Source organism: Crocuta crocuta, unplaced genomic scaffold (assembly GCF_008692635.1).
Source record: "Crocuta crocuta isolate KB4526 unplaced genomic scaffold, BGI_CrCroc_1.0 scaffold1171, whole genome shotgun sequence".
NCBI classification, from domain to species: domain Eukaryota; kingdom Metazoa; phylum Chordata; class Mammalia; order Carnivora; family Hyaenidae; genus Crocuta; species Crocuta crocuta.
The window spans coordinates 371,180-382,564 of record NW_027530879.1 but is presented as its reverse complement, the minus strand read 5'-3'; the positions used below and the strand labels follow the sequence as shown (position 1 = coordinate 382,564).

General features: G+C 44.5%; 1 protein-coding gene across 5 annotated transcripts in view; it reads right to left on the bottom strand.

Moving 5' to 3' along the window:
• The window catches only part of BMX (BMX non-receptor tyrosine kinase), a 47,573-nt gene that overhangs the window by 24,488 nt on the left and 11,700 nt on the right, over window positions 1-11,385 (bottom strand). For 4 of the 5 annotated variants that reach the window (XR_013336395.1, XR_013336396.1, XM_077769640.1 and 1 more), the window contains exons 5-9: window positions 9,962-10,081; window positions 7,815-7,879; window positions 4,478-4,653; window positions 821-892; window positions 85-138 (exon numbers count right to left, since the gene is read on the bottom strand). Coding sequence is in view for 3 of the 5 variants with exons in the window: in XM_077769640.1 (XP_077625766.1) it covers window positions 85-138; window positions 821-892; window positions 4,478-4,653; window positions 7,815-7,879; window positions 9,962-10,081 (487 nt within the window). In the remaining 2 variants the exon portion in view is untranslated. The remainder of the gene's footprint in view (window positions 1-84; window positions 139-820; window positions 893-4,477; window positions 4,654-7,814; window positions 7,880-9,961; window positions 10,082-11,385) is intronic. The other variant, XM_077769641.1, reaches the window with a different exon arrangement.

Genomic DNA, 11,385 nt, shown 5'->3' with positions numbered 1-11,385 from the left:
ATCTACTTTAACACCTTTGAGGAAGAATAGAATAGAAACATCTATGTTAGTTTTAGAGTTATATAGAGGACTTTCAAAACTCACTCATAGTCATCCAGGTTTTCCTCTTCTTCAGATGAACTTGACTCAGGGACTCCCCTTAATAAGGGAGAAAATGACATGAATGCAAAAAAAAAAAAAAAACCCACCAAGAAAAAATGTAATTACCTAGCAGTGCAATATCAAATCCTGCCCTGCTTTCTCCCGTAAATAAAATGTAGTCTGTTAGGGTTCCCTCTCCGCACTTGGGAAAGTATCTGCAAAGTGAAGAGAGAATCACTCAGAAGGTGAGCTCGTGCCCAGTTTAATGAGAAAATGGCTCTTCGGTACAAGAGGCCACCAGGAATGTGGACTTGTTTGACTCTCTTGAAGAGCAGGCTCATGAAATAGATGAATGCCTTCGGGGGCAGCTGTAGTATAATATTAAAAAAAAAAAGCATTCGGGTTGTACGGAGAGCAATTCTTAGAGAAGAGTTACTCAGCTCTGGTGGTTTTCTCTCCCACTGGAGATGCCCAAGCCAGGAACCCCGCTGTCCATGCTAACGCCAGTGGATATCATCACCGATGGACAGGGAATATCAGCGTGAGGAAAGCTGTAACCCACGAGCCATCGATTTAGACCAGCTTGAGGGTTGAGAGGGGCAAAGTACGTGATTTTTTTTTTTTGGCTCGTATTTACCTTAAACACGAAGTCCAGTTGCAAAATGATTGCAAATTTGGTTAGTTTTCCTGCAAATGGAAGCAAATCCTAGGTGCAAAGGAATACCCGAATTTGATTTACCATGACATCTTTGAGGTGCTGTGATTTGCAACAGTCCTTTCCCTCGGGTTACCGCATGCAAAATCCTCACTGCTACAACAAAAGACACATTTCGTAAATTTAGGTTTATTTATAAAGGTTAAATGACACAAATAGTTTTGTTAGCTATCCTGCAGCTTCGTTTAACATTTTGGCCTGTCCACTTCACTCGGTTTGGGAATTTAAGCTAATGAGTCATTTTCACATTTTCGTCCTTGCAGGGACCCCAGTAACAAGCAGTAGTTTGAGTGTCCCTAAACAAAAGAGAATTGTTAATAGAAAAGCTGGACTAATAAATCATCTCAACTGGGTTTGCCCTGATTTTCTTATAGAAACGCAAGCATTCGATCACTTATATATTTTAAAGTGTTATTTTCCTCTTGGCTGTTGCGATTGCAATTAGAAGCCTTGAAAATACTGAACTTCTAACTCCGTGTGGACACAGATGGACCTGCAGCATTTCATCACCCTCTGCCACCCCTCGTCTTCCCTCTTTCGTTTGGGGCAGTAAGCTGAGCACGAGGAAGTGCCTACCTCTCCAGGTCCAAAGGCTATATTATTTGGAACGTGGGACCCATTTCCTGCTTGCCCTCAGATCTCAGACTCTTTTTCAAAACCACACTTCACAGTGACAAGCGCAGCCTTTTTTCTTCATCTCTTCATAAGACAACTCTTATTTTACTTTATTATTATTATTCTTTAAGTAGGCTCCGTGCCCAATGTGGGGCTTACTTCACAACCCTGCGATCAAGAGTCACGTGCTCTACTGACTGAGCCAAGCAGGTGCCCCCAAAAACTTATTTATTCATTTACTTATTTTTTACATCTAGTTCATTTTGAGAGAGAGCACAAATTGGAGAGGGCCAGAGAGAGAAGGAGACACAGAATCCGAAGCAGGCTCCAGGCTCTGAGCGGTCAGCACAGAGCCTGACACAGGGCTCGAACCCACGAACCATGAGATCATGACCCGAGCCGAAGTCGAATGCTCAACTGACTGAGCCACCCAGGCGCCCCACACAAAACTTATTTTAAAGTGCTAAGCAACTTATTCAGCTTTTATGTTGTTTTCAAGAACACGTAGAGACTGTCCATCAATAGTATATCTCTTAGGTTTATCCATATATAATAGAATACGATACAGACATTCAAAATAATCAGGTAGGTGACACAGCAGTGTGAATGTATCTCACACCTCTGAACTGCCACTTAGAAATGATTAAGATGAGGGAGGTGCCTGGGTGGCTCAGTCGGTTGGGCATCCGACTTTGGCTCAGGTCATGATCTCACTGCAGTTCATGAGTTTGAGCCCCCGCGTCGGGCTCTGTGCTGACAGCTCAGAGCCTGGAGCCTGCTTCATATTCTGTGTTTCCCTCTCTCTATTTCCCTCCCCCACTTGTGCTCTGTCCCTGTCTCTCTCTCTCTCTCAAAAATAAATATTAAAAATTTTTTAAAAAAAGAAATGATTAAGATGGTAAAGAGTATGTTATGTTTTACCACCATTCACGATTTTTTAAAATTAAAACGTAAGTACATCCTCATGTATTTAAATAGGAAAAAATGTCCAAGATGTGAAGTGAAAAGAGCAAGTGGCAGAGAAGACTGGCTGCATGGTAAGAATCTGATTTTGTAATTCTCTATACACAGTAACATGTGCATACAGAACATTCTAGAGCAATGTACACTGGCTATTCTGCGATCTATCAATGCTCTAATGGAAACATGCAGTATTTCACCACTCAGAAAAAAATAAAAAGCACCTCAGGTGAGGATAATTGACAAAAAGTATTATCTACTTACATGAGCCGAGAATCATGGCTGCATTTTAAGAATTCAGTCTCCAAGAAGACCTTTTAGCAATTATCATCATTCACTCACCAATGTAATGCTACTCACACAAAGAAGTGATTAATCCATTCTTTGTTCAGATAACTAGCTTTCTCAAGTTCTAGGGAAAAATCCAAAGTCAAGGCAAAATCTTGGGGGCAAAATCTAAAGGGGTGTCAGAAAAACTCAGCAGTCAAGATAAACGGTGTTTTCGTGAAATATTTTTAAGTTTGTTTAATGTTTATTTTTGAGAGAGACAGAGCATGAGCAGGGGAGGGGCAGAGAGAGAGAGGGAGACACAGAATCCGAAGCAGGCGTCAGGCTCTGAGCTGTCAGTACAGAGCCCGACGCGGGGCTCGAACCCACGAACCGTGTGATCATGACCTGAGCCGAAGTCCGACGCTTAACTGACTGAGCCCCCCAGGTGCTTCATGAAATATTTTTTTAAATAAAAATTCATGCAAAAAAATCCATGGTGAACAGAATGTTCACTTTCACTGCACTCCTCCCTCAGCGAATCCCGGGGGCTTCCGGCAGCGAGGGGACCCCGCACAAAGTTGGTGTGACACCCAATCTGCTAGGATCTGAGTCTACTGATGGTCTCCTTCCACAGGAACACGGGGTTGCAGGCAAATACAGGTAACGTGTCCCCTCGGGTCCCCGGCATAGATTAGTACACCTGGATTCTAGCTCCACTTTGAAACGAAAGGTACCACAACTTGCTAAGCCGAAAGCAACAGCAGGCATACACCCAAATTCTCTCAAGTTCTGTGCGGCCCGTGACTGTATTGTGGGTACAGTGAGGCATCTGCTTTAGATAAAAATGATGCGGATGGAGAGAATTAAAAAAATCAGAGCCCAAGGGAGACAGCAAAGAAAGGAGGTGCCCGGGGAGTCGGAAGGATGTTGTGTGTCTGTCGTTGTGTGGGGAGACAGACGTGGGTGCCCTGTAGGGACACTGATAACCGGCTAGGAGATGTCAGGGAACGCGGTGACAGGGAGGAAGTCCGAGGCAGCCAACAAGGAGCGATGCTCCTTGACTCGTTCTCTATTGTCATCTTGCGATTCAATTCAGTCTTTACTGAGCATCAAGGATGGGGCCGATTTGGTCCCAGACCCTGGCGGGATACACAGTTTAGGTGCTGCCTTTGAGGCAGTTTGAATTCTGCCCTTAGGTGGCATATTTTGGTTTAAAAATGCCAGAAGACCCCAGGCGCCGGGGCGGCTCAGTCAGCTAAGCGTCCGGCTCCTGATTTCGGCTCAGGTCATGATCTCAGGGTCTTGAGATCAAGTCCTTCGTGGGGCTCTGCGCTGACAGCATGGAGCCTGCTTAGGATTCTCTCTCTCCCTCTCTCTCTCCCTCTCTCTCTCCCTCTCTCTGTCTCTGCACCTCTCCTGTTTGCATGCATGCGTGTGCTCTCTCAAAATAAATAAGCATGAAAAAAAATTTAAAAAACAAAAACATGAGAAGGCCGGTCATGTCAGGAGAGGTGGCGGCGTANAACTACGAGGTCTCATTTGCCTGAGTCTGTAGACCCTAGCAGGGTCTGGGTCGTAAGGGAATTAGGGGGAAAGGAGGAGAGGAAGTGGAGGGAATGAAATGCACAAGTATTGCGTAACTCACAGATGCGGTCACCTAAATGGAAGGTCTACGCTGTTCTGTCCCAGTGGGCCGCTGCCTCCCCAGGATCCCGGCTCAAGCACCGAGCCCAAGCTCAGCCAAGGGCCGCATGGACAGCTTTGAGGCCGGGGTCCGAGGCAGTGCGGCACCGTCTATCCTACGCGCGGGCAGCCGGACTAAAAGCTGAAGTTTACCTTTTCAGTTTCCTTACTTGCCACCAGTCAGGACAGTCTTCTCTCGGCAGAAGCTGCAAGCCGAGGTTTAGCTGGGAGCCATAGTTTTTCTTGGAGTCACTGTCATACTGGGCAGCAGTGGCACTTGAAGATGCTTCATTCATTTTGAAAATAGGAACCGCTCGAGGAATCTTCAGCTTTGGAGGACAAGACATTTTAATATATCGCCGTGAGCCACAGATTCGGGCCCTGGGAACTCACAGGTCCAGTACATCAGCTCTTAAAAAGGAAAGGAGGAGGGAAAGAAAGGAAAGAATGAAAGAAAAGGAAGGAAAGAAGGAAGGAAAGAAGGAAAGAAGGAAGAAAGAAAGAAAAGAAAAGAAAAAAGGGAAAAAGAAAAGAAAGGAAAGGCCAATTCTCACAATTGGCAAAGATATGGACGAAACGACTGGAAGGCTCATACTTTGCTGGTTGGAGTATGTAACCATTCTGAAGAGCTGTTTGCAAGATGGACTAAAGCTGGGCGTGCACATAGATCCAGAAAGTCTATCTGCACACCCAACTCTGAACTCCAAAGACATGTAAAAGAATGTTCATAGCAGAATTATTTCAATTAGATAAAAACTGGAAACGACCTAAATGCCCANAACTGTGTGTGTCCATTTTATTTCAGACTTCTGACCTTCGGGACTTCAAGAGAACACATTTGTGTTGCTTTAAGTCACAAAATCTGTGGTAATTTTTACAGCAGCGATAAAACTAATACGGTGGTGTGTTCACACAGTAGAATTGGACACAGCAACAAGAATAACTACAACCATACCCTAAAGTCATAAGACAGATAATAAAAGACTATATACTTTAAGGCTCCATTTATATAAAGGTCAAAACCAAGCAAGTCATCTATGATGTTACAAGTCAAGCCAGTGATTCCTCTCAGTGGGATGTAGTGATCAAAAAGGAACATGATGGTAACCCTGGGATTCAGTTTGTGAAAAGGCATCAAGCTAAACGCGTAGGACTTGTATACTTTTCTAAGTGCATATTACACTTCAATTAAAACTTCACAGAACAACATGTAAGCTCTAAAGTTAAGTTTTCATAGTTGTATTTTTACTTTTTTTTCAGGGCTCGACATCCTGGAAATTTTGGCTATCCAGGACACTGCTGTCTATGGGCCATGCCGCGGTTGTGTCCAGAGGTAAATGCAGTGGAAAGTTCCCTAAACGGAAATCTGACCAGACGGCTACAAAGGGGATGTTTAACTTTCTCAGCTCCGCAAAGTAAGTTCTCTCTTGAACGTTCTGATAAAAACAAAACAAAGGAAAGCATGCTTTGCATGGTAGTCTCTTGGATCCCTGAGCCCTGAGGGCAGCTTACAATCAAAACAGACTTAGAAAACCTTGGCCACTGATTTGCCGGACTGATAATCTTCATTCAGCACATTTCCCAAAGAATTCCTTGCTGGAGGTCAGATGCCATGGTTTCTGGCTCCTAAATTGTCCCCTGCTTTTAGATTTGTTTAAAACAAATTGGATTGGATTGTAATTTGCGTGCCATAACATTTACCCTTTATAAGTGTAGAATTCAGTGACTTGTGGTAAGTCGGTCAAGTCGGACAACCACCACCCCGGTTGGGTCCTGGCACATCGCTGGCACTCCTGTGAGGCCCCTGTGCCCCTTAGCGGCCACTCCCCCTTTCCGTCCCGGCCCCAGGCCGCCACGCCTCAACCGTTTGTCCCTGTGTGTTTGCTTATTCTGGATGTAGCTCTTAGGTGTTTTATAAGGCCGTAATTTCCAGGCTTCGGGACGAGAGCATGCATCCAAACCAAAACAGCAGTGTTGCTGATAACGGAATAAAGCCCTCAAGCCTTCACAACTGTGTCACCTTCCTTGGGCTGCCGTAACAAATCAGGATGCATCTGGTGGATGAAAACAACAGAAATGTGTTCTCTCCCAGCTCTGGAGGCCCGGGGTCCACCAGCAAGGCTTCAACGTGGCTCTGCTTCCTTTAGAAGCAACTGACACAATTTAACCTACTCCAGTAACGGATTTCGTTCTGTCCTTCGTGTTGGTTCACAAAACTCCTATGGTTTTGACTTAGAAAGGGAGAAGTGTGTGTGAATGTGTGCAGCTGAAAATAAGTACCCAAGACGCCAGAGAGCTGATGGATGGCTAGGGACACTCCTTTACTTTGAGGACGGCTTCTAGAGAATCGTTGGGAAGAGGCCATTTTACGTGTCCCCTGGCATGTGAGGAGGCTGTCCCCTGCCAGGGAAGCCTAAAAGCCGGGAGCTAAGGCTATGAACCCAGAAAGGCAGAGCAGAAGCAGAGCAGCAGTCTGTAGGGAGAGTGAGCCTCAGGCAGTCTTCCTAACCAGGGCAGTCCACGTTTTTGTTTCCCTGTAGGCCGACTCCACCCTTGGGAGAGGGTTGGCTGGGAGCCATCTTGAAAGGACCCCTTCCCGAGACGGGCGCATTGGCTCAGCAGAAATGTGAGGACTAGAAACCCAAGAGCTAAGGGTCAAGACATTCCCCCTGTCATAAAATTCTGTTTGCATCTGCGCTCCAGTGGCAAGCCCACACAAGTTGCCCAGAGGCACCCCTGCCAAGTCATGATGGGATCAGGCACGTACGACTGGTTTGCATGAGACCACCCTCTTCCTGGGGCCCAACTGTGAAAGAGTCAGAAGTTTCAGCTTCTGCATGACCCTCGCCCAAAGCAGGCTGCCGGCAGATAGACATCTGACCTATGTGAAGGGGACAAGTTGTAACTTGGAATGTCTGCAGTCGTAGGATTGTAACATTGGAAGGGACAATTTAGAGGTTCTTCCCATGACTGTGAGTCATTGCGAAATTTTATTTTATTTTATTCATTAAAAAAATTTAAAAAACAAAAATTTTTTTTTAATGTTTTACTTATCTCTAGGAGAGAGAGAGAGAGACAGCATGAGCAGGGGAGGGTTAGAGAGAGAGGGAGTCACAGACTGNGCATTCACATGAGGCTGACTTGGCCATGCTGGTGCCGGGGGAGGAATGGCGGTAAGTAACAGCTGCCTGTTATATGTGATGCCGTCTTGAGGACTTCTCCCACATGCACCCATTTTCTGGTGACTCTTTATGAGAAAAGAGAAGGTTAGGAATAGAAGAGGCCCAGATATTAAATACAGCCATATAAAATGGTACAACGGCCCAGTATTTGAGCTTANAGGCTCCAGGCTCCGAGCTGGCAGTCAGCACAGACCCCGACGCGGGGCCCGAACCCACGAACCGCGAGATCATGACCCAAGCGAAAGTCGGACGCTTAACCAACTAAGCCACCCAGGCGCCCCGCAAAAAATTTTTAAATGTTGACTTACCACTCTTTCTGGGAAGATGGGAGCTCTGTGTTTCTCTTCATGGGTTGTGACGTGCAGATCAGCATCTGAAAAGCAAAGCCAGGTAGTGTCAGAAGGAACTTTAAACAAAGCAGACATTTGGAGCGGTGTTGTTACTTTGCCAGGTAGCACCACCTCCAACACTCTCCCCCGCCTGTGGTGATCAGTGTTCTCCCCAAACAGAGAAAACATTAAAGTTCCTCTCAGTCCTTTAAACTATTAATTCATATCTCATTTCCACCCTGTATTTGAAATACAGATATCTAATCTCGTTGGCCACTACCTGTGAGGCTTTGGGTCAGAAGCCTTGTCCGGTTCCTCTTAGATCGACTCATACAAGATGCTTGTAAGTAGCTGATTTGTAAGTGAACAAACCTATCCTGTGCTTTCTTCATTTCTTATGGTAGTTGCTGGTTTCTCTTTCCACTTCCACGTGTGAGTAGATGCCCTGGCCATGAGGGTGAAGCCGTCATGTGCCTTATAAGTAGAGTGGCCATGTGGTTTACTAACCAAGCTGGAACATTCCTTACAGGGATAGGTAGGTTTGAATAATTATGCCATGTCCCCAGCTGCAGAAGGAGACTGAGCCAAACAAACTGGGGTGCATGGTAAACGTCCTTAGAGGCCATGTACCCCAGAAAAGGAGTGGTCTAGGGCATTTTGGAGAGAGAAGGAAGCAAAGACTCTCAACTGTTTCCTTCCTAGTAACTGCACCCAGGGGCTGCCCTGTAACTCAGCAGAGGAGGCCGATGCAGGAAGTTACACTTGGGCAAATAGACAACATCATAGCCGCTCATGGGTTACAGCACCCGCGAATTCTGTAGTTTCCTTTGGAGGCTGGGAAAGAGTCTGTTGGACCCAGAACGCATGGCAGACGCCATCCAGGCAGAGCCTGGGAAGATAATCTGAAGGCAGTGCTCTCTCTGGCCTTTCTTCCTGCTTCTTCCCAGGGAGTTAGGGGACGATCAGAGCTAGAATCTGGCCTGCTGGGTAATGATGCCAGATCATGAACAGAATAAGTAGGGGACATAACTAATGCTGTAAAGAAACATTATTCCTTAGTCCCTTACAGTGGAGGGAGGATCCATAGACAATGATTTCTATACAGTTCATTAAATCACTATCATCAGTGAGTATAAAGGACAATGTGGTATACTTAAGATTGATAAATGTTCATTGTGAAGTCTCATTAAGATGGAGAACACAATGAACATGTATTCATTGATTTTGTTGCCAAATTACTTGTAATACCATCGATGCAACTGTCCACTGTGAATACTATCATGGAATGAATTTGAATAATAACTCATGTCCCTGTGTGTCTTACAGTTCATGAAGTGGTATCACACCGCTGATCTCATTCAGTTCGTTCAAGTTATTATCTAAGCATGTTTTGTCCAGGCTGGTGAAACCGTTCCCAGAATAAGTTCTCCTTTTTAGTTTATTTGCAACTTAATATTGGTAAACAAGGATAAACGTCTAAAATACGTGGGACTGTCTCCCATAAGTATCCTGGGACACTTATGTGATGGGACCCCATATGGGTACAAGCAGGAAACAACTAATTCTTTCCCTCTGTNTCACAGATTTCCTTAGAAATATAACTCTGGATAGAATCCGATTGCACTTAAGGCAAACCCTTCACTACCTTCTGTGATGTTAGTAAGAAATCAATAAACATGTACCGAAATGGCAAATCCTTTAAATATGCCTTTTAAAATTTGGCTGTCCATCATTTTGATATATATGGTATATAAATTTGATCCTTTGGCATATTTTTTTAAAAGAATGGTGGCTTTTTGGTTTATTAGGTTATGAACCATGGTGATATGGAATGAATTAAACGGCTCCTTGCTGGGTTCGTGATTCCAATTTAAAAAAGTTATTTCTCATGAAATGAAAGGGTGCCCGATGTTAATGTTGTTATTATCTTGACGAACGTGACTCCGTCGACCCTAGAATTAGACTTCATCTGCCCGCTAGCATTTTCGAGGCTGGATTTTCATGATCTCAACCCAATGTGGCACCTCTTGTTTTCCCGAACTTGGTGAGCAATTCTGGAACTTGGCAGGTTTGTCTAATGGGGCACCATCCACCCAGGGTGCAGCCCAACCAAAGGGTCACATTACATGCTTCCCAGAGGGTACATCCTGGGGCCGCTTTGCAGCTCTGCTGACAGCACAGGAACTTTCCATCCACGAAGAACCCACTGTGGTACTTGATCAGCAGGTGGGGGTTGCCCTTTATCTCTGTGGAACAGGCAGGAAGAAAACACAGCATGAGCAAACGTTGGCCCGAAAGAAGAAAACACGTTCAGCAAGTGCTGTTATCACAGAACAATGAAAACCTTATTTTGCCAGCAACCAGGGTAAGAGCAAATGGTTCCCCAAGGATATATCTTTCACTCAGAAGTTAACAAGCCAAAAAAAAAAAAAAACCCCAAAAAACCCAAAAACTTGAACCTGGCATATAGTGAGGAAAATACAATAACTTCTATCAGTCTTACCCCAAAACTAGGAAATGTATCTACAGATCAACTTGGTGACCTAGGGTGTTAGAAATACCTCCGTAAAGGTAGTGAGGGGGTTATGGTACATGGTGTTCTCTTGTCGTAGACGGAAGCTGGAGGATAGGACCAAATCTTAGCAAGGAGGGAAGAAGGTTCTAATGAACATGTACTTCCCCCCACTCTTCATTTTGAAACATTTCAAACATGCAGATGAGTTTGAGGACTGGTACAATGGATGTCCATATGCCCTTCACCCAGGTTCATCAATTTTTAACTGTTTGCCACCTTTGCTTTATCTTTCTCGCTGTACATACACATTATTATCATTAAAAAAGTTTATTATGTTTTGTTAACCATTTGAGAATACGCTGCAGATATCATGGCCTAAAAAATATCACCCATAAATACTTCAGCAGGTAACTTCTGTTAGCAGGGGCAGTCCCTTACATGACCACAATACAATTATCAAGTTCAGGAAGCTTAACGTGACACAAGACTATTACTGACTATTTTATATTCAATATTGTTCCAACTGTCCCAATAATACCCTTTATAGTTAGTTATTCACTAGTTTTCCTTGATCTGGAACCATCCCTTATCCCTGCTTTGTCTTTCATGACTTTGACTCGTTTACACTACAGAAGAGATGGTTTGTGGGGCTACTTTTCTAGGAATATGTGCATATTAAAATATATATATATGGGAGTAGGGCAATGTTTAATCCAAAGAAGTGAAATTCTAATACTGGAGTAGGATACCGTGTCTACACCATATTAGCCTCTCTCGAAACACAGCAGAGAAACCCACAGGGCCTTAGTAGNGGGACTTTAATCCTTTTCCTCTTGATTTTACATTCATCTTAAGGATTCCTTATTTGCTGCGAGTTCTGCCTCCTCCTTTAGAACCCTGATTCAAGGAAGTGTTTGGAGATCATCCAGGCTTTATGTATCCAATCTTTATGCAGCCAGTACAGAGTTTGGCTCAGAGTAGGTGTCTCAGTGAACAGTGGGCTTTAGTGTCATCCATCATTCCCCTAGTTTAGCT